Raw genomic sequence first — 27476 nt, forward strand, 5'->3', positions numbered from 1 at the left:
GCTTGGATTCAGCAAGACGATTATTCGTACAGGCATGTTTTTACAAGTGAAAAATCAATGATCAATTTGTGTATTTTTGTGGCTGCACCTTTGCTTTCTGTGGGGCAAAATGAAGGTCAGCACAGGAACCTGAGCATCATGCAACCAATCACTTGGAGGCAGAGTATTTTTTTTTTTTATACACAGAATTACATACTGATTAAAACACTGAAATTGGCCATACAGGCCAACCCATCTGTTAGCGTTTATCCTTCTTATGACCAGTGGTCCTGATCCATATGTCCACCATGCTCCCAAATTATTATTTCTTCTCCTTTAAAACATCGATTAAATCAATTTGAGAATATTGACATACTCATTAAGTTTACTCGCATATTACACCTCCTGCAAGAAAAAGCTTCACCTGCTTCCATTCTAAATTTCCAAAATTTAATATTGAGTCTGGGTTGTAGCCATTTATTCACAATTCCGGTTTTGATGCAATAATTCCTTAAGAACATTTCCTCTCCCCCAAGCCTCTTATTGTAAAAATTTGTTCCATTTCATCTCATTCATTGCAATTCCTGATTGCGTGCAAATCAGACATACACAAAGTCGACTTTAAGCAGGCTCATTACCTTTAAATGAGAGGCTTCCACCTCTCAATCTGATTACATTGGGTGATCAATCTGCCCAGGAACTGGTTTGATCTCATTTTTAATTGTTTGTTATTGTTGTGCTGTCTCAAATGGAAGCTGAATTCCCAGATGATCAACAAAAAAAAAGCACAGAGGCTCGTCACTGCATTGAGCAAGTGAGTGTTTGAAGAGAGTGAGGTTTCAAAAGCTTGTCCCATATTAAACATGGTGTTTGAGTCATGGGTTTCTACAATTCTGCAAAGAAAAACAGATGTCTCGAAAGACTGAAAAAAGCAAAAACTGCACCAGCAGATACAAGCGTGAAAGTAATGTGGCCACTATTGGTCAAGTGCTGCTTTTCAGGAAGAGAATTTGATGTGCTAATGGAGAAAATTAAGAGGTTGACGATTTAAGATTGGAATCAAAAACAAAAGTTAGATAATTATTTACAATGTAGAAGAAACTCATGAGGCATAGGTGTTTAAAAAAGAATCGTAACAATTGTATAATCATTTTGCTGTATAAAGAACTCATAAAATGCAAGATTAGGACAAAAAGTGTTGGAAATACTCAGCAGATCAAACAGCATCCATGAAGAGAAATTGACCCTTCAGGTCATCACAACGTAAAACAGAACTCCGTTTCTCTCCACAGGTGCTGCATGACCTGCTGAGTGTTTCTAGCATTTTCTGTTTGTATTTGATTTCCAGCATCTGCAGTATTTTGCACTCATAGTAAGATGTGAGAATTTTTCTATCCTTTTTAAAATGTAATTTTGCAGTGTTATACTCTGTTTCCCCCCTCGTTGTACTTGATAGTGTATGAAATTCTGGCTAAAATAAATTATCATGCACCTGACCAACTTTGATTTTGTTATTTCCTTTTTTGTCCCAAGTCATTGCATTTAAGCAAATTGTATGTCATCTTGTTACATATCCCTCACCACAATTTTATTCCATCTGTAACCCACCCTTCACTCCTCTGTTCCTGAAAACTACCTAAATCTTCAACCCCCTTTCCTCTCGAAGTCCCCCAAAGTGCTGTCACTGGCATGTTAAGAAACACTATAGACCACGAGCCCGGGCTGAGTTTGCACACTGTTTGACTGACTTCCAAACCTGGCTGAGCTACAAGGTCTTCCAATTAAACAGTGGACAGACCAAAATACTTGTCTTCTGCCACGCCACATCAAAACAAATTCCCACGCCAAATCAAAATAAATTCAATGGAAACATTATCCCAGGTCAAAAACTGTATATATTGTAAATACTGTATACCGTATAGACTCAGGGAGGCAGTGGCATAGTGGTAATGTCACTGGGCTGGTAATCCAGACACCTATGTTAATGCTCTGGGGATCCAGGTTCAAAGCCCACCGTGGCAGATGATGAAATTTGAATGCAATTTTAAAAAGTCTAATTGTCGATTGTTGCAAAAACCCATCTGATTCACGAATGCCCTTTAGCGAAGGACATCTACCATCCTTACCTGGTCTGGACCCACAGTAATGTATTCACTCTTAACTGCCCTCTGAACTGGCCTGTCCTAGCAAGCTGTTCAGTTCAAGGACAATTAGGGATGGGCAACAAATGCTGGCCCAGCCAGCGACGCCCACATCCCATGAATGAATAAAAAAAATCAATCAAGACCATAATTTTATAATTACAAAATACTGAGAGGTGAGGTCCAAGCTCGATGGGATGATCAGTCTGTCTCCGTGCTGCAATTTTCTAAGATTCCACTAAGTTTTGAATAAAACTCATACTGAACGTCCCACTTTTCACAGGTTCAATTGTTCACCGCAAAAGTCCCAGCAGGTACACAGATCTAGATTTCACAATAGTCGTCATCAAGCTGACATTGTGATACATGGTACGAGCATAGTCATTAATCAGAAATTATTTTTGGAGCTGTAGGCATTAACATTTTAAAATCAGGAGTACAATGTAATTTCTTTTGTTCATTTTCCCTCAGGAAATGGGGCAAGTAAAGTAGAAAATCACACCGGGTATTATTTGACTGTATCCAGGATCGTTCTCTGCAGCAACATGGCCAACAATGGAGCATGCCATATAAATTTAGTAATATGTAATGAGCCAAATTTACTCAGCAGCCTATTGGCACATGAACATTTATCATATTGTATTCACCATTAACTAAGAGTTCAGTGAACTGTTGGAAGGGGAGAAAAGCAAAACCGCTAAGATTCAAGATTTCAATGGGATGAGACAGACCGTTCGCAGCAAATATGTAAAGCATTAAACTATGGAAAGTCTCTGAAGGTGTCAAAAAGGAACTTGTGGGACTTCCGGTTGCGGTTGTGCGGAGCTAAGTCGCACATTCGGCAGCTCCAGCTAAAAACGGACTTGCTCTTTTTAGGGCCCGTAACGGCGCTCGTTCGACATTTCCCGGTGTGGGAAGGGGACAGCAACATTCCCCCGATAGTGTATGGATTGGACCAGGAGCGGGGTGATTTAAAAAAGTGGCATTGAAGCAAAGAAAGGTGCGAGGGAAGAGGACCAAGATGGCGGTGGGCGGAGACCAGACAGCGTGGACGCAAGAGCAGCAGGAGCTTCTCCAGCGCTGTTTTAAGGAACTGAAAGCAGAGCTGCTGGAGCCGATAAAGGCTTCAATCGATAAGCTGCTGGAGACCCAGTCGGCCCAAGGGGTGGCGATCCGGGAGGTCCGGCAGAAGGTCTCTGAGAACGAGGACGAGATCCTGGGCCTGGCGGTAAAGGTGGAGGCGCATGAGGCGCTCCACAAGAAATGGCAGGCGAGGCTCGAAGAGATGGAGAACCGGTCGAGGCGGAAGAACCTGCGGATCCTGGGTCTCCCGGAGGGGCTGGAGGGATCGGACGTGGGGGCCTACGTGGTCACCATGCTGAATTCGCTGATGGGAGCGGGGGCCTTTCAGGGGCCCTTGGAGCTGGAGGGGGCCCACCGAGTGCTGGAGAGGAGGCCCAAGCCCAGCAAGCCGCCGCGGGCGGTGCTGATCGAGAGTGTGTGTTAAGGTGGGCCAAGAATGAGCGGAGCAGCAGGTGGGAGAACGCGGAGGTGCGGATCTAGCAGGATTAGAGCGCGGAGGTGGCAAAGAAGAGGGCCGCTTACAACCGGGCGAAGGCAGTGCTGCACAGGAAGGGGGTGAAGTTCGGTATGCTGCAGCCGGCGCGTCTGGGTCACCTATAAGGATCAACACTATTATTTTGAGTCCCCGGAGGAGGCGTGGACCTTTGTTCAGGCTGAAAAACTGGACTCGGACGAAGGGTCGGGGACGAGGGATGGTTGGGGATTGATGGGTTGTGTTTCGAGGGGGGGGTTCTTTGTTTTTCGGGGGTTGATTGGGCATTGTTTTGATTAGGTCCACCGGGTGGGCTCGTTTGGGGGGGGGGGGGGTAGGTAAACGGCTTGGGGGGTTGATGGTCACTGGGTAATTTGATTGAAGTTTTAAACATATTTAATACGTTTAATATTATTATTTAACATATTCTTGATTAATAAGGGGATCAGGGGTTATGGGGAGAAGGCAGGAGAATGGGGATGAGAAACATATCAGCCATGATTGAATGGCGGAGCATTCCCGATAAGCCAAATGTACTAATTCTGCGCCCATGTCTTATGGTCTTATTAAGGGTGCAGACAGGGTAGAAAAAGAGAAACTATTTCTCCTGGTTGGGGAGTCTCGGATGAGTGGATACAAGGGTGGCACGGTGGCTAGCACAGCTGCCTCACAGTGCCAGGGACCCGGGTTCAATTCCGGCTTCGGGTGGACTTCACACTTTCTCGCCAGGTCTGCGTGCGGTTTCCTCCCACAGTCACAAAGACATGCCGGTTAAGTGGAAATGGACATGCTGAATTGTCCCATAGGGGTGTGGTGGGGCGTGAGCATAGGTAGGGTACTCTGTCCAAGGGTCAGTGCAGGCTTGATGGGACGAATGGCATCCTGTGCTGTAGTGACTCTATGATTCTGTGACGCAGCACAGATCATCACAATTAAATCGATCTGGAATACAAGACATTTCCTCAGCTCCAAACAGTGTGTTTTTGCATCTGCTCATTGTACAAGTTGACCTTCCTTTGCAGCCATAACATCCTTTACTCGCATTAGTTGTCAGTCTCAGTTTTTCACCCCACAAATGGATTTTACAATCGGGTGTAAGCAGCCGATATGGGCTGCGTTGTGAAGATGCGTAGAAGTTTAAGATAAGCTCACATAGAGCAGACCCTGTGTGGCGAACAACAAAGTTTGTAACCATCCACATCCACAACGGAAGTTTAGATTGTTACTTGGCATATAGGTTAATCCTGGCTTCAGGAGGGATTTTTCAAGGTTACAAAAGTCGACAGCCACAATAGTTTAAAATCAGACCCAGACTTTTCAAGAGTGAAAGGAGAAAACATTTCCTCACATAAAGGGTGGCAGAAGTTTGGAACTCTCTTCCACAAATGGCAATTGGTGCGAGATCAATTGTTAATTTGAAAACTGAGATTGATAAAATTTTTTGTTAACCAATCATCTGGGGCCAGGTGAGTTGTATGGAGTTAGGCTGTGATTATGTTCTCATTGAATGAAGGAGGAGGCTTAAGGGGCTACATGACACAATCTTGTTTATACGTGCAATGTTCTCCACAAGCAGCAAGTGATCAGAATTCATTCCTCCTTCCCAGTGAAGTGCTGAATAATGATGGTGAACACTAATTTGTTGTGGCTACTAAGCTAAGGGGAGACTGACTAATTCAGTACAGTAGTGGTCCAACCCGAAACTTTTGCTCTGTGACCATTATTGACACACAGGTGATGCATTTATCCATGAGACAAGCCCAGCTGGTCTTGGTGTAAAATGCAAAAAAAGGCTTTAAAGCAGTACAGGAATTAAGAATTTCCAATGTTATAGAATTTATTATTTTATTCAACCTTTGTTGGCTCAGCACACACTAAATAAAGTGTGCAATACATATGCTGAACGCGAGCCTGATACAACTTCAACCAAGTAGGTCCATCAAACTTATCTTCACCCAATATACATTGTTTCCATTAGAGAGTAATCAGAGATTGGCATCATATAAATTTACTACAAAATAGGTATTCAAATTTAATTTTAGATTAGCACAGTGCCTGCTTCCAATTCATACAAGAGAGAAAAGTACAATGTTATATGGCATTAATGTTTCCCTGCTTACTTTATCTACTGAGTTTATCTGCTTTCCTTTTGATGCATGCCACACGTCATGTTGAAGTAATAACCTCCACTAGGGAGTAGGGGGATTGGAGTCATAAATCCTGAAACGCCTCAAACAGGGGATTTAGTTCCCTTAGGAATTTCTACTCAACAACAAACAAGAGCTTCATTCAAGGTTTATGATCCACAACCTACAAATTGACGACAATAAGAAGCTTGCTAACGCAGGAGTGCATTCTGGTTAAAACAAATCTGGAGTATTCAATTTGCACAATACATATTGCCGAACTTGTGATGCGCCACGGTTAGCATTGGATTCCTATCAGCGCACACGTGGCAGCTGCAACATGCACAAGTTATGTTAATAAGAGACTAATTAATTTCTAACGCATAAAGCACTTACCTCATCGTAGAGACTGCCACTGACATCTGCTCCATAGATTGGTGCAACAAAGGTCAAATTTTTCCAGTATTTACGTTCAAGATCTTCATAATCTAAGTGTCGAGGAGTGCAATATCTGCTTAAACATAAAAGGAAATGAATGCACTTTTAAAGTAAAACAGAAAAAAAAACACTTTAAAGTTATACAAATATGGGGGCGGCACGGTGGCGCAGCAGTTAGCACTGTTGCCTGCGGCACTGAGGACTCGGGTTCGATCCCGGCTCTGGGTCCCTGTCTGTGTAGAGTTTGCACATTCTCCCCGTGTCTGCGTGGGTTTCACCCTACAACCCAAAAGATGTGCGGGTTAGGTACATTGGCCACACTAAATTGCCCCTTAATTTAAAAAACATAATTGGGTACTCTCAATTTATTTTTAAAAAGCTATAAAAATATAGAATATGTACACTTCAATATTTGCACAGCAGTGCCTGAACATGAACATCGATAGAGGTACTGCACTCCAAAAAACAGACTCAGCAATCATTCTGGGGGCTCTTACATAACAGTATTGAAAGTTCAGCCTCATTTATCTTTCCCTTTTCTGACAAAGCGGGAGTGTGGGGGGACATGGCGGTGGAAGTCAGTTTGCCTTTCAGCTATCTTGCAAGCAACTAGTCTCAAAAAATTGCAAAAATAGAGAAGCAGTAATTCCACAGGTACCAGAGTTGAAGCAATATGCAACAGTTCTATCTGGGAGATTGATCTCTAATTAATTTATTTATCGCCATGCATGGACGTTAGCAGATTTGTCAAAGCCAAGAATCGGAACCAATGTTTATATCAATTGGGGGGCAAAGAAAACTACTTTGGGGCACTGACATGGACTGCATCAGTGGGGAAAATTGGAAATCACCAGAGAAACATTCAGATCTGGTCATTCATACAATTGAGAAAATGGAGGTTTAGGCCCCAGGTCCTCGACACTCTTTCAAAATAACGTAGAAGATTACTTTGTCAAACCGATATCAAGTTGTCTTCGTCATATAGCGAAATAAAGCTCTAACTTTCTATTTCCTTAAAACTAGTTGCTTCATTTAGGACAGCAGGAGTCGCACTCAGAAATGTCTGCTGCTGGGAATTAAACAAGGCAGCTTATCAGATAATGTTCATCACCAGGAAAGGTTAGTGGAACATAGAAAAATTACAGAAGTCAGGTGAGGTGGATCGAACTGAGGGTGCAAGTCTTGGTCAACAAGGTTAATTTAGTTATGGGATTCTGACTTTGGTCACAATCTAACATAACAAAAATTTGAATTAAATAAAAGTCAAACAAAGTGGAACAATATGCCCATAAACGTTAATGATCGAATTGTGGAATTTCAAATTTCTGCAGAACTGATCAAAAGAAAGGCAATGGAGCAGGCCCTTTAATATTATCAGAAAATAATGAGGATGAATAATCCCAGAACAAAGCAGGCACACAACGCAATGTGAGGCTACAAAATAACTAGATCTTGGAATTGGTGAAAATCCATCTTGAAAGGCGACCCGAAACTTGACCAGCTCCAGCATATCTGAAGGCAAGGACTCTTAAAAAGGCTGTATTGCAAAAGGTCCGACAGCAGATCGCCATATCAACAAGAACATGTCCAAGCCAGCTTCAGATTATTTTGAACACCTGCGTGAATTATGGTGTGGACACAAACAAATTAAAGTATCGATCGTAAACTATTGTTATCAAGTCACTGCTGCAGAGGTGTAGTTCTAGGTTTAAAAAACATATAAAGCTAGATTTTTGAGAGTGAAAAAGACACCGATTCACTGCATGTGCTCCAAACTTGCTTTTCACACCCTGGCAATAAGACTTCACCTGGCATCTCCTTCCTAACTGCTCAGTACCTCAAAGGTTCATGCCTCAACACAGGATTACAGATTGCCTGTGTAGCAAATTACCTGACTGCAAACCAAAATCATGCTGACCTACAATGTGATCCATCTAAATAATCTGTTCTCTTCCCAACAAGCCTGAGCCAACCATGACTATATAGCTTTTGCTATGGGGTAGCCTGAGATAAGCATTTAATTTCTAAATTGGAAGTGTTTGTACTAATTCATGAATAAACGCAAGATTTTTTTAAGATCCAACTGCCAATTTCTGAAATGAGTAAATGATTGCTTTCTTTAAATAACCATGGCTTGTGCGTAAAGTATCTTCAGGAACTGGTCACCGTTAGTTGCTAAAGGGGGGTGGGGGAGAAAGAGGGATTAACTGTGTTCTTTTTTGTAGTGGTGGGGTTAGGGTCTGGGGGGGGGGCTTATATGCTGACTGGTTGTGATGTTTTGTTTTTTGTATTATGTATAAAATGAAAAAAGTTGAATAAAAATATGCATATTTAAAGTATCTTCAGGAAAAAAGTCCATTAAGTCAAAATAAAATGAGATCACGTGGTGACAAAAAAGGTATTTCTCCAAATTGAAGTGCAAAATCACTTGGCATCTTTTTGCACCTACAGAATGAAAGTAGAATGAAGTTGAAGGTTTCCCCTATATCCTCTTCTTTTTCCACTGCATGGAAATTTACCAAGAGGGTTGGCCATTCAGCCCTTCAAGCCTGCTCGGTCATTCAATAAGATCATGACTGATCTTCTACATCAACTCCACCTTCCCACATTAGTGCAATATCCCTTAATTCCCTTCATATCCAAACGTCTGCCGAACTATATCTTGAATATACTCAAGTAAGCATCCACAGCTGTGGTGGGTAAAGATTTCCAATAATTTACAAATGAAGCAGTGAACCTCCGTGGCACTCATTCTCAGCAAGCATATCCTTCCTTAGGTGACAAAAACAAACTATGGACAATACCTCCAGGTGCTGCCTCACCAATGCCTTATATAATTGTAGCATGGATTAGTTACTCTTGTATTCTAATCTCTTTAGAAGAAAAGCTTACATTCCATTTGCCTTCCTTTTGTCTTTAAATATATTTTATTCCAAGCACACTCCAACGCAATGAGTGCGCAAAAATTAACATGGTACATACAATTTGTTCTATTTTTCCCCTTTTAACTCTTTCCCCCCCCCCCCCCCTCCCCCCTCACCCCAGCAACAAACAGTTCCTCACACATGAACAGAAACAGTCTTCACTGCATGTAGCACCCCCTCTTCCCAACCCCCAACCAACCCCCCCCCCCAGGCCAAACTTTATCTTCTCCAACCTGAGGAACTCATACAAATTCCTCAACCACGTTGCGACCCCCAGTGGAGCTGCCGACCTCCAGGTCAACAGTATCCAGCGCCAGGCAATCAGAGAGGCAAAGGCCACTTCGGACCCTTCCCCTCCTGCAGCCCCGGCGCCTCCGAAAACCCAGAAATCGCCATCATAGGGTCCGGGTGTTATCTTGACCCCCGTAATCGCCATTAGACTCTCAAACACTGCATCCCAATATCTATCCCACTTTGTACTCCCCCAAAACATATGGACATGGTTAGCCGACCCCTCCCACACACACCACACACTCATCCAGGTCAGAGTCATATGAACGCAATGTACCGCCTTAAATTGTATAAGGCTCATCCGCGCACAGGAGGAGGTTGAGTTGTCTTGCTGCATTATTTCACTCCAAATTCCCCACCCCATCTCCAACCCCAACTCTTCCTCCCAATTCTGCTTTATCTATTTTACCAAAGCCGCCCCCTTTTCTCACAACCACACAGAGATATTCTCAATCTTCCCTTCCCCCAACTCAGCAGCAACTCGCTCCTCCTTGGCAGCTCAAACCTATCCCGCACTGCCACCAAGCCCACTTACCCTCCCCAGTCACTTACCTTCACTATTCCTTCCACCCGCCATCTCCCATAAATCATATCCATCCACCCACCCACCCCCCACCGCCGCCGCAAACCTGTGATTCCCAGGGGTCAATACTGACATGTGCCCCAATTTAAAATGCCCCCTCAACTGGTTTCAAATTCTAATTGAGGATTCCAGCACCGGGTTGGTCATTACATCTTCTGAGCACTCGCTGCCCAGTAATAATGTAGCAGTTTTGGGAGCGCCAGCGCCCTCCTCCTGCCTTTGTCTTTGCAATACGGCCCTACTGAGCCTTGGTGTCTTGCCAGCCCAAACAAACTCAAGAGATCAACTTGTCCACCCTTCGGAAAAAAGCCTTGCAGAGAGAAATCGGGAGGGACTGAAAGATGAACAGGAATCTTGGCAGAAGATTCATCTTTCCCACCTGTACCCTCCTTGCCAATGTCAGGTGCAGGATATCTCACCATTTGAAGTACCCTTTTACCCTCTCCACCAGTTTCATTTGTGCATAGTAGCCCAACCATGTGCCACATGAATCCCCAAATACCAAAACATGACCCTAGCCACCCTAAACAGCAGAGCCCACAGATTTGCACTCTGCCCCAGAGTATTCACCTCGAAAATCTCACTTTTCCCAACATTCAATTTGTGCCCGGAAAGGGCCTCACATTTCCCCCAACAGAGCCATAATTCTCCCCATACTGTCAAGCGGTTATGCCACATACAACGGTAAGTCATCGGTGCACAAAGACACACTATGCTTCCTACCCCCCCCCACCCCCCCCGATCCCCTGCCACTCCTCCAAAGCTGGGAGCGCAATCACCAAAGGTTCAATCGCCAACGCGAACAACAATGGTGACAACGGGCATTCCTGCCTTGTCCCATATGCAATCCAAAATACCCTGGGTTTGTCTCATTCATTCTCACCCTTGCCATAGGGACGCATACAGTAGCCGTATCCAAGCCACATACTTCATTCCAAACTAAAACCTTCCCAGGATCGCGAACAGGTCACCGGGACTCGCCCTTCCGACGGGGTCATAATCACATTTAATGGCCTCCTAATATTACCCGAGAGCTACCACCCATTCACGAATCCCGTCTGATCCTCCGATACTACCTCCGCAACGCACCCCTCCAAGCTGTCTCGCTAACACCTAAACATCAGTGTTCAACAACGGGCTAGGCCTGTAGGACATATATGCCATCGGATCCTTGTCCTTTTTCGGAATCAGCAAAATAGACACCTGTGCCAACGTAGCCGGCAGTTACGCCCCTTCCCCACCCCCTCATCAAACATACTCAGAAAACGAGGGGCCAACTCCCCCACGAACTGCTTATAACATTCCGGAGAGCCATCCGGCCCCGGCGTCTAATCTGACTGCATCATCCCAATACACTCCAGTAAGTCCTGCCGTTTCCCCTCCTCCTCCTCAGCTCCGGGAACACCAACCCATCCAGAATCTGCCCATGGCTGCTTCCTCCTTCCCACCCCATCCGCAGGCTCAGTCCTGTACGACCTCCGGTAAAAGGCCTCAAACCCCATTTATTTTCTCCGGCTCCGACACCCCCTCCTTCCCCCAATTGCCCGCACCTGCACAATTTCCTTGGTCACTGCCTGCCACCGCAGCTGTTGGGCAAGCAGCCAGTTCATCTTCTCACAGTACTCCTATTCGTAGCCATATCACTGTATTCATATTCGTAGCCATCGTAACTTCCCCGTTGTCAGCCAATCGAACTGCCCCTGCAGCTTCTTCCTCTCCGCCAGCAACTTCCTAGTTGGGGTCACCGAGTGCCTCTGATCCACCTCCACAATGCCTTCCAACGGCCCTTGCCTCTCCTCCCTCACAACCTTGTCTCTGTGGGCCTTAAACAAAATAATTCCCCCCCCCCCCCCCCAGACCATTGCCTTCAATGCCTCCCAGAACTTGGCTGCCTATTTTGATTCAGATCAACATGGTTCTTAATTGCCAGTGCCACCTTACCACAGAACTCCTGGACCGCCAACAATGTCAATTCTACCCTCCACCCCAATCTCTGTGCACCCCCCCCCCCTTCAAGTAGTGTGGTGCATGGTACAAGATCACTATTCCCGCACATTCTGCTCCCATCATGCCTATCAACACTGCCTTTCACAACAAAAAAATTAATAGTGTCATGTGAGGGTCCTTTTAAGAAGTGTGTGTTTTTAGCAAATGGTTGCAGTGATGTCATTGTGTGGGTGGAGCTGAGCTGTGATTCTGTCTTTTACTTTTGTTTTGAGCTGGAAGCTGCTTAGTGGTTCTGAGTTTTTTGGTTTAGTTTTCAGTTGGGAGCTGAATTCAAACAAAGGTGGTGTATTTTTGGTCTCTCTCTCTCTCTGCATGCTAAAGAATGTCTCCAGACCACTTGATAACTTCAAAGTAATACCTGTTTTTCTGTAAGGAATTCACACCTACTGTTTTTGTGGAAAAAGGGTGTTTGGCTTATGGATGTTGTTACGAAAGTTATTCAGGGTTACCTATAGAGTACTGTATCTTTGGGGGGGGGGGGGGGGGGGGTATTTGTGTTGGTGGTTGATAAGATGTTTACTGTGTGTTCATAAAATATTAACTGGTTTCATAAAATAAACATTGTTTTGTTTAAAAATACTTAAGATCTCTGTTGCATAACACATGGAAAGTGGTCCCTGGTGCTCCTCATAACCAAAATCTATTAAAGGTTGTAGGTCAGGTGAACTCCATGATATATTTTGGTGTTCTCTAAACCCTGGCCCATAACAATCGGGAGTACATCTGATGGACATGTGAAAGAAGGAATATTCCCTCTCCCCTGGGTGCCAAAACTTCCACGGGTCCAGCATCCCCAACAGAGGTGAGGAGACATTTTTACAGAGATGAGGAGTCATTTCTACAGGGATGAGGAGCCATTTCTTCACCCAAAGAGTGGTGAGCCTGTGGAATTCATTACCACAGGAAGTAGTTGATGCTAAAACATTGAATATATTCAAGAGGCGGCTAGAAAAAGCACTTGGGAAGAATGGGATCCAAGGCTATGGGGAGAAAAAAGGATTAGGCTATTGAGTTGGATGATCAGTCATGATCGTAATAAATGGCAGAGCAGGCTCGAAGGGCCAAAAGACCTCCTTCTGCTCCTATCTTCGATGTATCTATGTATCTGATTCATAAACACCACCAACTCCCTCCCCATCCCCAACCTTACCATTGATTTAGGACTCGATTTGTCTGCCCTGGGCACAATTACACAATTAAAGTCTCCGTTGGAACTTATGCATATGCACAATAGCCACGCTTGGCAGCTCCCCCATCTTAGCTTTTGAATCAAGAACCTGTGGGTCCAGAACATCTCCGGGGCCTTGTCGAACATACTCCCCTCCACCAACTTCACGAACATTTTTGTGACATAGCCCATGGCAGTCATTCCCTCCATGCACTCTGGGAGGCCCAAAACAAAGATTCTGCCGCCGAGACTGATTTTCTTGATCATCCACCCTCGCACGCAGCACCTTAGACATTCCCCAGGATTGCCATCTCCGCCTCAAGCAACACAATCCGGTCACTCTGGTTGGACACCACCTTTTCCACTTCTTGGATCGCCACTCCTTGTGTCGCCAAGTGCTTCGCCACCCGATCCAAGGTCCCGCAAAGAAGTGCTACTGCCCCCTCAATCGCACTTGACCGGTGCCCCTGCATCTCTTTGCGATGCTGTTGAAATTCTTCCTGAATGAAGGTCATCAATTGTTCCATTGGCAATTTAACCATCGATGATGACCCTTCCCCCTCCACCATCTTCCTAGCTTGTGCTGTGTCACAAGTCTCCTCCAACTCTTGGGCCAGGGCTTTCACCGATTTTAACCAGTTTTGATATCCCGTAGATATTCCAATCCAGGGAGAACTAATAACCCTCCATTTTCCTCACACTATATTCATAAAAATCCCCCATTAATCGAGTAGAAAGGACCAAAATCAACTCTTCCAGGCAGGAGACACCTTGCGTGCGACCGATTAGATCATGGCTGCCACTGGAGGTCGCACCATTTTGCCCTCCTCGTTGCTTGCTGCACCTACAAGTTAACAACAGGTCTCTCCAATTCACACAACAAGCTTGTTGGCAAAGTTAAAGCTCATGGAATAAAAGGAACAGCAGCAACATGATTACAAAACTGGTTGAGTGACAGGAAACAAAGTAGTGGTGAACAGTTGCTTTTTGGACTGGAAGGTTCATAATGGGAGTCCCAGGGGTGGTTGCTAGGACCTCATCTTTTCTTGATATGTCAGAATGACCCTAAACATGGAGTACAGGGGCAAGGTTTTGGTGATTTACCAGGAGCTGCAGGAAGAGGAGGCGGCCTCGGTGGAGGAGTTAAAGGACAAGTGGGAGGAGGATCTTGGGGAGGAGATAGATGAGGGTCTGTGGGCTGATGCCCTGAGTAGAGTTAATTCTTCCTCCTCTTGCGCCAGGCTCAGCCTAATACAGTTTAAAGTTACTCACAGAGCGCATATGACAGGGGCGAGGTTGAGTAGGTTCTTTGGGGTGGAGGACAGATGTGGGAGGTGCTCGGGGAGCCCAGCAAATCACGTCCAAATGTTCTGGTCGTGCCCGGCGCTGGATGGGTTTTGGAGGGGTTTTGCGAGGACTATGTCCAAGGTGGTGAACACCCGGGTCTAGCTGAGCTGGGGATTAGCATTATTTGGGCTATCGGACGAGCCGGGAGTGCAGGAGGCGAAAGAGGCAGGTATTCGGGCATTTGCGTCCTTGGTAGCCCGGCGGAGGATTTTGTTACTGTGGAAAGATGCGAAGCCCCCTAGTGTGGAAGCTTGGATCAATGACATGGCAGGGTTCATCAAGCTGGAGAGGATAAAGTTTGCCTTGCGAGGGTCTGTGCAAGGGTTCTCCAGGCCGTGGCAACCGTTCCTAGACTATCATGCGGAGCGTTAGGAGGAGGTCAGCAGCAGCAGCAGCCCAGGGGCGGTTTGGGGTGGCTTTTGGGTTAAGGTGGGGGGTTTCCCTATTTGTGTTTTTACTGTTGTATGGGGGGTTATTGTATATGGGGGAAAATCCAATGTATAATTTCTGCTTGTTGTGTTCTTGTTTTGTTTTTCTTGTTGGGGGGGGGGGGGGGGGGGTTGTTGAAAATTTGTTGAAAAATTTGAATAAATATATTTTCAAAAAAAAAAACATTGAGTACCGCGTATAATTTCAAAATTTGCACATGGAACTATTAGGAGGAGGACAATATGTTAAACTTCAAAGGACATAGGCAGGTTAGTGTAATGAGAGCACAGGTAGCAAACAAAATGTAATGTAGAGAAGTGTGAACGGATTTATTTTCATATGAAATAAAGGCAAAAATTCTAAATTGGGTGCGGGAACAAAGATTTATGAGTATATGTACCCAAATCGTTGAAGGTGGCCAGGCAGGTTGAGAGCGTGGTTAATAATGCATAGCGGATCCTGGGCTTTATGAATAGTACAAAAACAAGTGATAAAACCTGTACAAAACTACGGGGCTGGTTTAGCACACTGGGCTAAATAGCTGGCTTTTAAAGCTGACCAAGGCAGGCCAGCAGCATGGTTCAATTCCCGTACCGGCCTCCCCGAACAGGCGCCGGAATGTGGCGACTAGGGGCTTTTCACAGTAACTTCATTTGAAGCCTACTTGGGACAATAAGCGATTTTCATTTCAAACACTGATTCACCCTCAACTGGAATATTGCGGTCAGTTGTGGGCAGCCGCTTTAGGAAAGATGTGAAGGCATTAGAGAGGGTGTAGAAAAGATTCAAAAAAAATCTTCCAGGGATGAGGAACTTCAGTTACATGGATAAATTGGAGAAACTGGGGCTGTTCTCCTCGGAGAAGAAAGAGTTGCGGGAAGATCCAATAAAGGTTTTTAAAACCATGAGGGATCTGGACAGAATGGATAGGAAGAAACCATTCCCATTGGTGGAAGGATCGAGAATCAGAGGACACTGATTTAAGGTGAAATGCAAAAGAACCAAAGGTGAAATGCGGAAAACGTCTATTATTTTTAAAAATATTGAGTGTTTAGGATCAAGAATGCACAGCTCGCGTGGAAGAAGGTTCAATGGTGCCTTTCAAAAGGAAATTGGATTATCTGAAGAAAGAAAACTGCCGGGGTATGGGGTAAAGGCAGGAGAGTGGCACTAGGTGAACTGTTCTTGCAGAGAGCTGGCACTCCTTATGTGCTGTAACCATTCTATGATTCCAATTTTACTTTATTTTGTGTCCATTAACTGACTCTCATATATTGCATCAAATCCCACAAATCCTAGTTGTGTGTATTAACCTCATAGGTAGCACTTTTTTGAATGCCTTTTGAAAATCCAAATATATCACATCTACTGGTTCCCCCTTTTCCATCTTAAGAGTTCTTTGAGGATGAAACTGGTAACTGATGTCATTATTGACTCTGCTTAATCATGTCATGATTCTCAAGATACTCCGTTGCCACATCCCTAATAATAGATTCTAACACGTACTGTACTGATATTAGGCTATCTGGCCTACAGTTCCATGCTTTCTCTCATCCTCCTTTATTAAATAGCAGTTATGTTTGCCATCTTCCAATCCGTGGGAAGTATTTGAATGTAAGGAATTCTGGAAAATCAACTTACTTTGTCTGAACCTTCATTGACTACAGTAAAGGCGGAACAATACATCCACTATCTCTGTAGCTACTTCTTTAAAAACCTTAGAATGGAGATCATTAGATTCACAGAACTTTTTGCCACATAATCCCATTAAAGAAATATTAGCAGAGAAATTACTTGAACAGATTTCTTTAAGTGTCTTATTCTTGCTAGATAATTGGTTTCCCATTACCGCCGGAATACTATTTGTCTTCTATCGTGAAGACAAATTCATAATGTCCCCACCATTTCCTTATACCCATTAAATTTCCCATGCGTGTCTCTGACAGGTTCATATTTACTTTTAATAACCTCGTCCTCTTTTATCTATATATATTATGTTTCTCATATTCTTTTCTCTTAATCAATATCTTGGGTCTTCCTTTGCTGAATTATTTTTAACATCCATTTAGAGTACCCAATTCTTCTTTTTCCAATTAAGTGGCAATTTAGCAAGGCCAATCCGCCTACTCTGCACATCTTTGCGTTGTGGGGGTGAGACCACAGACAAGGGGAGCTTGCAAACTCCACAAGGTCCGTGACCCAGGGTGGGGATCGAACCAGGATTCTCCAGTGCAGTGATGCAGCAGTGCTAACCACTGTGCCGCCCTTTCTTTGCTGAACTCCTCCAAAAATTCAGGCTTATTACTCTTTTTAGCAAAATTATTAGCCCCTTTCTTTGACCTCTCGTTAGTCATGGTTGGACAGTTTTTTCTAAGACGTTTCTGTGCCTTGTGTAGTGAACAAGGAACAATGTAAAGAATCCTAACACAATGATAAATCTACTTATTTTGTCTGAGCCTTCATTGACTACAGTAAAGGCGGAACATTAGCTTCTTCTGTGAATTTACCCTTATCTTTGCAAATGAGCTAATTTGACCTTGATAAGTTATCCCACTTTCCAGTATCAGATCAATAACTTCACTTTTCTTTCATCCGCTTTACTCATGATGATATGAAAAAAAACAATGAATTGAAAATCGCTTGTCACAAGTAGGCTTCAAATGAAGTTACTGTGAAAAGCCCCTAGTCGCCACATTCCGACGCCTGTTCGGGGAGGCTGTTACGGGAATTGAACCGTGCTGCTGGCCTGTCTTGGTCTGCTTTCAAAGCCAGCGTTATCTATAACTGAATGGAATTGGTTATCTAACAACCACTCCAGTAATCAGAAGGTTGTAGAGAAATCTTCGGAGTCCTATGTGGAGGACATGATCCAATTGTTGGGATAGGGCACTGATATTCGTCACAACATTTCAACTACTGGTTCGACAAGAACTTTGACATTTTCGGCCAGAATAGATTTTATTCCAATGACAATTACATTTTCCAATTCCACCATGTAGTCCTCACTTGCAGCATCCACATATAAAATATGTAATTTCCATACCTTACCTTTTACACTCTGACCTGCAGGAAAAAGGTTCCTGCCCTGAACCAGTCTGCCTTCAAATAAACCTAGCCACATAAAAGCACTACTAAGCAACATAATAAAAGCTGTAAATTGGCATGATTGGCAATGAACACAAGTGACCGAGTGTCCAGTGACTTCATGTTTTACCACGTTTGTGTTCCTCAAATCATAAACCTAGTCTCAAGAACGGACCTTACATTCCTGGGAGAAAACAGCTCCCTAAGAAAGGTTGGACTGGTTCAGCTTCTCAATTGATGCAATGCATCTCGACTGGGAAATAAAAATAAACAAATTAAATCGAAATGGGACCTCAGCCAATTGCGTTATAATGAAAAGCCAGTATCAGCCAAAAATAAACAGAAATTAAATGTCTTTACCCAATAATAACATTTCAGCAAACCAGAATGAGTGATTAAGTGAAATAATTCTTCGTAATAATGCAATTCCCATAGGCTGTTCTGCACCAAAATAGTCTAGATGTAAAACAATTCATCAGGTGCATTTTCTTGCTAAATCATGAAGGCTGGGTGGTGGGGAGCACTCACTAGGTTTCTCCACTAAGAATTCTTGCCTATGTTTGGCTTCATCAACTTCGGAGATGCACACCATTCCTTCTTACCTCCCAACCTTGGTTACGTGCAAAAGATAAAATGGTTTTCTGCTAACTACTGTAAGCTTCCTACTTGAACATCTTTCAAACAGTTGTTTTAAGCTTCACTGACTCACCTGTCAGCTGGTGCACCACATCAGAGAAATATCAACTGCGTTGACAAGAAGGTTTGCAGCACAAATGCTTGCTAACTGCAGAATTGTTGAAACTGAACGGTTCCAGGGCAGTACATTAAACATGCAAACTTTAAGCAGAATGTAGTCCAATTGAGATGGTATTTTTAAATACATTTACAGAGCATTTTCTCTGAATTTTCTTACAGTAAAATGACAACACATGGAAAAATACATACTCAAAATTGTACTTACTTATCACTATTGGCCAAGCATTTGAACTCCTTCACAGTCAATTGCTTTTTCTGTATGTTATATTGGGTGAACAGACCCGACTGTCCAGTGACCATTTGTTGAATCGGAGAAGGAATAACCAAGTTATCAATGTTATCATAATTTCCTCGAGGTTTCCAACCCTTTGGTGGAATCACCTGGGCAAAAAAAAAAAATTTTAGAAGATGAAAGCATTCCTGCACCTAAGGATATTGATATAATCCGAACTGTAATACATTCATACTGCCAGATATCAATATTCTACTGGTGTTTTTTCCCATATTTGAGGAGTGGTGTGAGGGAGAAGTGGGGATTGAAGGAAATGGGAAAGTGGGCAGAGTGAGAGAGTGGACGAGCGAGGGAGGATAGGGAGACAGGGAAAAAGGAGGATGGAAGATAAGGATGGTGTGCAAGAGGGGAAGCATTGAGAGAAGAGGGATGTAACACTTCTACGCATTTGTCATCTGCAGGTGCAGGTGGCAAGCCTTTATGTTATACCCAAAGAAGCAACTCAGAGTGCCCCAAAGAATATGTAAAAACACAAATCTACCAAGCAAGATTTGAAGTAACCACCCTGATAAAGTAGGAGTGTTGTTCAATTAAAAATTAATTACTCCTGCACATTTTGTCAGGACATATTTCAATGTCAGTAAATTTGCACGCACAACCACCAGTATTTTAGGAACACCTTACAAATTGTTGTTACTGGTCCACAAGTGAAGTTCCACAAATTTGTTAACCCAGGCGAGATTCCGCAGTTTGTTACCATCTGGATGGGATACCCCAAAATGTTATGTCCTGGATGAGGAGGGATGAACTGACTATCTCTTTATCCAACCGTTCTGCTGGTCCCAACAAGATTAATCTTTTGTAAAGATTGTAAGATTTGTAAAGATTTGTAAAGATTGTAAAGATCCGCCTTCACGGATCATTTTTTCCAATCTCGATATTTACAGGCCAGTTAAAAATACAGGCCAGTTAACCTGGCTTCAGTCAATGGGGAAATGTTGGAATCTATTAAGAATGTCTTAACAATGTGCTTAGAAAATCATTGTATAATCAAACATAGTAAACCTGTTTTTACAAAATGTAGATCAGATTTGTCAAATGTACTGAAGAATTTTCATGAGGTTGTAACTGATAGGGTAGAATAGATAAAGGGGAACCAGTCATTACATAAAGTATATTTGGATTTTCAAAAACCATTCAATAAAGTGCCAGATTGTCGGTTAACACACAAGATAAGGACTCATGGAATTGATGAGAGGCTGAGTCAATCGAGATTGAGCATGGATGGAAAATTGATTAACAGATGGGAAGCAGAAAGTTGACATTTTCAAATAGGTAGACTGTAACCAATGGAGCGCTTAAAGTGGCAGTGCAGGGGTCTGAACTATTTACAATCTATGTTATAATAATAATCTTTTTTGTCACAAGTAGGCAAACATTAGGACTGCAATGAAGTTACTGTGCAAAGCCCCTCGTCGCCACATTCTGGCGCCAGTTCGGCACCTGTAATGACTTAGACAAAGAGACCAAGAGTAATATATCAAAGCTTGCTGATAGAAAGGTCAGTGCAAATGGAAGCGGTGAGTAGGCTGCAAAGAGATATAGACTGGTTAAATGAGTGACAAAAGGTGGCAAATGGAGTATGATGAGGGGGAAAGCATGAAGTTCAGTTTGGTCGTAAAAATAGAAAAAGCATGAAACTTTTAGATATCAATGTTCAGAGAAACCTGGTTGTAGTCGTACAAGGAATGTGTTCCAAAAGCTGAAATAAAAGCAGAAAAAGCAAGATAAACCCGTCTGGCAGCCTATCCAGCATTCTCCATTCTCTGTTTTTATTTCAGATTTCCAGCATTCACAGTATTTTGCTTTTATTTGAGTGTTCCAAAAGCTAGGGTGAAGATATAGCAAGCAATTAGGAAGGCAAAAACATGTTGGCCTTTCTTGCAAGGGGACTGGAAGTACAAGAATAATAATGTATTGCCACAATTTTACAGGACTTTGGTAAGACCACATCTGGTGTACTAGACACAGCTTTGGTTCCCATATCTTCGAAAGGCATAACAAATGTTCACTAGATTGGTTTGTGGGGTGAAGGGGTTGTCCTATGATGCAAGGCTGCGTAAATTGGGACTGTACTTTCTGAGTTTCGAAGAATCAGAGGACTGAAGATTCTGAAGGGGTTTGACAGGGTAGTCACAGAGGTTATTTCCCCAGCTAGGGAATCTGGTTTGCAGGGGCACAGCCTCAGGATAAGGAGTCGATCATTTAGTACCGAGATGAGCAGAAATGCCTTCACTTCAATCGATGTGAATCTTTGGACTTCTCTAACACAGCACAATGTGGATGATCCATCATTGAATAAATTTAAGGCCAACTTAGGCAGATTTCCTAAATGTTCCAAGGCAGTGTTTTTCAAACTTTTTGCCCGGGACCCATTTTTACCAACCGGCAATCCTTCGCGAACAACGCCGGCCGACCTTCGCGAACCACCATTTTCTCTTACCTTTAATGTGAGGCGTGAGCCTGCTTGATCCTTCCGATCTCACTCCAATCAGGTTTAACAGGAGTAGGTAATGAGCATATCGGGTGTAGGATTCAGCCAGTTCCTTTGTGCCGTCTTCATCTTTGTGAGGACGGAAAATCCAGCTTCATACATGTACGTCATTGTGAAGGGCAACAGCAACAAAATGCTTGTTTTACTCAGCTCCAGATACTTGTTGGAGACAGTACTCCAGAATGCTGACAGCCTCATTGATTTGTGCTGTGTTTTTAATGTACTGTCACAGCTGAGGCACAGAAGTTCAGTTTCTTCATTTGGAGTCAGCTGCAAGTTAGTAACTGATTCTCAGATCTCAAATGGTATTTTTCACTCACCTCGTCTCGCTCTCAAAATCTTAAACTTGTCCTCTGGAAAGTAGTGACAAAAACTGTTGATCAGAGCAACCAGATGCGACCGAATACGGCTTTACAGTCCATTTACAGTTTTCTTACTAATGCTGTTTTCTCCGATGTGTCGCAGCAGTGTGAGGAACATGAAGTAATTGTGGCTTTGCACTCGCAATTGCCAAACTTTCAATGTCATTTGGAAAGCTTCAATTTCTTCACAAATGCCGAAAGCAATCACCATCCTTCCCTTGTAATTTGAGGTTCACTTCATTTAGAATTGAAAAGACGTCTGCAAGGCAAGACATAGTGAGCATCCATGTTTCATCAGCAAACGAATCAGCCAGACGGAACGATTTCTCGAGGAGGAAAGGGTGGATTTGCTACCTCAGTTCATAAACTCTGACTAGCATCCAACCCTTTGACAGCCAACGTACCTCTGAGTGGAACAATAAATGTGTGCGCTTGGCCCCCATATCAGAACACAGAGTCTCAACAAGTCTGGTATGGAGTGGGCTGCGTTTAATGAAATTCACAACTTTCACAATTTCTTTCAACACCACTTCGAGATTGGTTGGAATTTGTTTCGATGCCAGTGCCTCACAGTGAATAAAGCAATCATTTCAAACAATGGCCTGACCAGCTGCCTCCTTAATCCTCATTATAACTCAGTTGTTTTTCCCAGTCATGTTGGCTGCTCCATCACTTATGATTCCTCTGCAAAGAACCCAGTCGAGACCGCACTTTCCAACCACGTAACTATTCAATGCTTAAGAAATCTCTGCACCAGTCATGTGGGTTGGTAATGCCAAGCAGCACAGTAAATCCTCAACAAATTCATTGTGCCAAACATAACGTAAACTAGCACGGTTTCACAATCTGAAACATTTGTACTTTCATCCAGTTGTATTGAGAACTCCTGTGTTGATTTCAAACAGGAAATAAGCTGGCTTATAAATTCTCAGCAACATCACAAATTTGGCAATCCACTGTGTTATCGCTAAGTGGGATGCATTTCACTTTTTCAGCAAATCTTTCATCTCGGACCGTACGAACTACGGCTAAAGCTGCAGAGAGAATTAATCTCACTGCTACAGTGTGGGGCATTTTCTCTTTAGCTACAAGGTAAGCTACCATGTAAGAGGCTAATTGTGCTTTGTCGTTCAATGTAACATTTCTGCTGAGGACTTCAGCTGATGACTTAAGTTTGCGCTGCATCCTTCAAAAAAAATCAAGGGATTTTGTCCTCGAACACCCCATGCTTAGTCTTCAAATGCCTTTGAAGTTTTGAGGGTTTTAAACTTTCAATTGGCAATACTTCCCTGTATATAACACACATGGGCTTCACATCCTGATTTGCATTGACACAATTAATAAAGCCATACCTTAAAAAATCATCTTTACACTGCTTTGTGCCTGATTTCAGCTTCTTCTTAATGGGCTGTTCACCAGAGGCCCTGGAGCTCACACCATCACTGCTTTGTCCTGCTATGGATTCTCCGGAGGCAACTCTCTCCAGCAGGTTTAGTTGCAAGATCCTGGACTGTTGGTATCTCAGACCCTCTCATCCTTTTTACAAAACAATCCATTTTAAAGTTTTCAGTCCTGTTTCTTGTTTGCAGGAGGAATCGCAATCACGCCCAGAGCACGTGACATCACTGTTCGGGGCGCGTGACCTGCTCTCTGCCGTTGCTTCAGGCAGAAAGACGGCATTGAATTTTTTTTAAAATCTTCTCCTGGGTCAGCATGGTGACGTCAGGAGGAGGCAGTGTTTCTCGCTGGGCTCCGGGCATGCGCACTGATGAGTGGGCATGGATGCGGAGCACGCCCGCATTCTGAATGCAGGTTGCAGCCATCATTTTTAAAACCGGTCGCAGCCGGCATTTTTAAAAGCTGGCTGCTGCGGCCGTCGGGCATTAATTCCCGCGATTGGGAACGCCGCGATTCTTTAAAAATATATATATTTATTCAAATTTTCAACGATTTTCAACAAAACACTCCAACCAGAAACAAAAGAAAGAATAAAGCACAAAACAAGCAAAAATTAGACATGAATTTTCCAACAAAATACAATAACCCCCATTTAACAAATGAACACGCCAGTAAGGAAAAAACGCCCCACTCTAACCTAAACAAAACAGAAAAACCAAACGCACCCCCCCCCCCCCCTCCTGGGTTGCCGCTGCTGTTGACCTCCACCTAACGTTCCGCGAGAAAGTCTAGGAACGGTTGCCACCGCCTGGAGAACCCTTGTACAGACCCTCGCAAGACAAACTTAATCCTTTCCAGCTTGACGAACCCTGCCATATCGTTAATCCAAGCTTCCACGCTTGGGGGCTTCGCATCCCTCCACATTAGTTGGATCCTCCGCCGGGCTACCAGGGACGCAAAGGCCAGAAACCGGCCTCTTTCGGCTCCTGCACTCCCGGCTCGTCCGATACCCCAAATAATGCTATCCCCCAGCTCGGCTTGACCCGGATGTTCACCACTTTGGACATAGTCCTCGCAAAGCCCCTCCAGAACCCGTCCAGTGCCGGGCATGTCCAGAAAATGTGGCCGTGATTTCCTGTGCTCCCCGAGCACCTCACACACCTGTCCTCCACCCCAAAAAAACCTACTCATCCTTGCCCCTGTCATATGCACCCTATGGACAACTTTGAACTGTATTAGGCCGAGCCTGGCGCAAGAGGAGGAAGAATTAACCTTACTCAGGGCATCAACCCACAGATCCTCATCCAGCTCCTCCCCCAGCTCCTCCTCCCAATTACCCTTTAACTCCTCCATCGAGACCTCCTCCGCCTCCTGCAGTTCCTGATAGATCGCCGAGACCTTGCCTTCTCCAACCCATACACCCGAAATCACCCTGTCCTGAATCCTTCGTGCTGGGAACAGCGGAAATTCCCTCACCTGCCGTCTCACAAACACCCTCACTTGCATGTACCTAAAAGCACTCCCGGGAGGTAACCCAAATTTCTCCTCTCGCGCCTCTAGGCTCGCAAAAGTCCTATCGATGAATAGGTCCCCCATTCTTTTAATCCCTGCACGATGCCAGCTCAGAAACCCCCCATACATCCTACCCGGAACGAACCTGCGGTTCTCTCATATCGGGGACCAGGCCGAGGCCCCCACCTCACCCCTATGTCGCCTCTACTGCCCCCAGATCTTCAGAGTCGCCGCCACCACCGGACTCGTGGTGTACCTTGTCGACGGAAGCGGCAACAGTGCCGTCACCAGCGCCCCCAGACTCGTACCCACACAAGATGCCACCTCTAGCCTCTACCACGCCGCCCCCTCTCCCTCCATTACCCACTTACTGATCATCGCCATATTAGCTGCCCAATAATAGCCACATAGATTCGGCAACGCCAGCCCCCTCCTGCCTCTGCCACGCTCCAAAAACACCCTCTTCACCTCGGGGTCTTATTCGCCCATACGAATCCCATAATACTCATGCTTACCCGTTTTAAAAAAGCCTTGGGGGTTAGGATGGGCAGGCACTGGAACACAAAGAGGAACCTCGGGAGGACCGTCATCTTGACCGACTGCACCCTACCCGCCAGGGAGTGGCAGCATATCCCATCTCTTGAAGTCCTCCTCCATCTGCTCCACCAACCATGTCAAATTGAGCTTGTGCAGGGCCCCCCAGCTCCTAGCTACCTGGATCCCCAGGTATCGGAAGCTCCTCTCCGCCCTCTTCAGCGGTAGCTCGTCTATCCCCCTTCCCTGGTCCCCCGCATGCACCACAAAGAGCTCACTCTTCCCCACGTTGAGCTTCTAGCCCGAGAAGTCCCCAAACTCCCTAAGGATCCGCATGACCTCCGCCATCCCCTCCACTGGGTCTGGAACATATAACAACAGGTAATCAGCATATAATGACACCCGGTGTTCCTCTCCCCCCCCCCCCCCCCCCCAACCCCCCCACCGGACCAATCCCCTCCAGTTCCTAGACTCCCTCAGTGCCATGGCCAGGGGCTCAACTGCCAGTGCAAACAACAAGGGGATAAGTCCCGCGGTACAACCTAAAGTACTCCGATCTCCGCCGGTTCGTAGCTACACTCGCCACTGGGGCCCTATACAACAGCCTGACCCATCCTATGAACCCTTCCCCGAACCCAAACCTCCCAAACACTTCCCAGAGATACTCCCACTCCACCCGATCAAAGGCCTTCTCCGCGTCCATTGCCGCCACTACCTCCACTTCCCCCTCCACCGAGGGCATCATGATCACATTTAAGAGCCTTCGCACATTCGTGTTTAACTGCCTGCCCTTCACAAACCCCGTCTGGTCCTCATGGATCACCCCCGGGACACAGTCCTCAATCTTCGTAGCCAGCACCTTCGCCAACAACTTAGCATCTACATTGAGGAGCGAAATCGGCCTATACGATCCACATTGCAATGGATCCTTATCCCGCTTCAAAATCAACGAGATCAGCGCCCGGGACATTGTCGGGGCAGGGTCCCCTCCTCCCTCGCCTCATTGAAAGTGTTCTCACCAGCAACGGGCCCAGCAGGTCCACATACCTTCTGTAAAATTAAACCAGGAACCCGTCCGGTCCCGGGGCCTTCCCCGCCTGCACGCTCCCCAATCCTTTAACCAGCTCCTCCAGCTCAATCGGCGCCGCCAAACCAGCCACCTGCTCCTCCTCCACCCTCGGGAACCTCAGCTGGTCCAAGAATCGACGCATCCCCCCCCCGGTGGCTCAGACCTATACAGATCCCCATAGAAGTCCCTAAATACCTCGTTTATTCTCACCGCACTCGACGCCGTATTCCCCCTCTATCTCTAATTCCACCAATCTCCCTCGCTGCCTACCTCTTACGAAGCTGATGTGGCTCGCCTTCTCCCCACTCATATACCTCCCCCTGCATTCTCCTCCACTGCGCCTCTGCTTTTCCCGTGGTCAATAGATCAAATTCCATTTGGAGGTTTTGTCGCTCCCTAAGCAACCCCTCCTCGGGGGCCTCTGCATAGCTCATGTCCACCCTTAATATCTCCCCCACCAATCTCTCCCCTTCCCTCCTCTCTCTATTCTCCCTATGGGCCCTAATGGAAATTAGCTCTCCCCTAACCACCGCCTTCAGAGCCTCCCAGACTACCCCCACCTGCACCTCCCCATTGTCGTTGGCCTCCATGTATCTTTGAATACACCCCCGGATCCGCCCGCACACCTCCTCATCTGCCAACAGTCCCACAGCGAGGCGCCACAACGGGCGCTGGTCCCTCTCCTCCCCCAACTCCAGCTCCACCCAATGCGGGGCGTGATCCGAGATGGCTATAGCCGAATATTCCGTTCCCTCCACTTTCGGGATTAGTGCCCTACTCATTATAAGAAATCTATCCGGGAATAGGTTTTATGGACGTGGGAGAAAAAAGAATATTCTCTGGCCGGGTACGGCGCGATTGATGGGCTTTCAACCCTCCCGACACCCACGGATCGCGACCCCGACTTTGAAAATAACTGTTCTAAGGGATAGGGCAAGCGGACAGCAAAGTGGAGTTGAGGCACATCAGCCATTAATAGCGAAGCAG

General features: G+C 45.1%; 1 protein-coding gene across 5 annotated transcripts in view; it reads right to left on the minus strand.

Annotated features, from left to right (window-relative positions):
• The window catches only part of LOC140429773 (lysine-specific demethylase 4C-like), a 557303-nt gene that overhangs the window by 472564 nt on the left and 57263 nt on the right, over positions 1 to 27476 (minus strand). For 4 of the 5 annotated variants that reach the window (XM_072517215.1, XM_072517213.1, XM_072517214.1 and 1 more), the window contains 2 exons: positions 19034 to 19209; positions 6198 to 6312 (listed from right to left, as the gene is read on the minus strand). In XM_072517215.1, coding sequence (XP_072373316.1) covers positions 6198 to 6312; positions 19034 to 19209 — 291 coding nt within the window. The remainder of the gene's footprint in view (positions 1 to 6197; positions 6313 to 19033; positions 19210 to 27476) is intronic. The other variant, XM_072517216.1, reaches the window with a different exon arrangement.

Source organism: Scyliorhinus torazame, chromosome 9 (genome assembly GCF_047496885.1).
Source record: "Scyliorhinus torazame isolate Kashiwa2021f chromosome 9, sScyTor2.1, whole genome shotgun sequence".
In the NCBI taxonomy this organism is placed as follows: domain Eukaryota; kingdom Metazoa; phylum Chordata; class Chondrichthyes; order Carcharhiniformes; family Scyliorhinidae; genus Scyliorhinus; species Scyliorhinus torazame.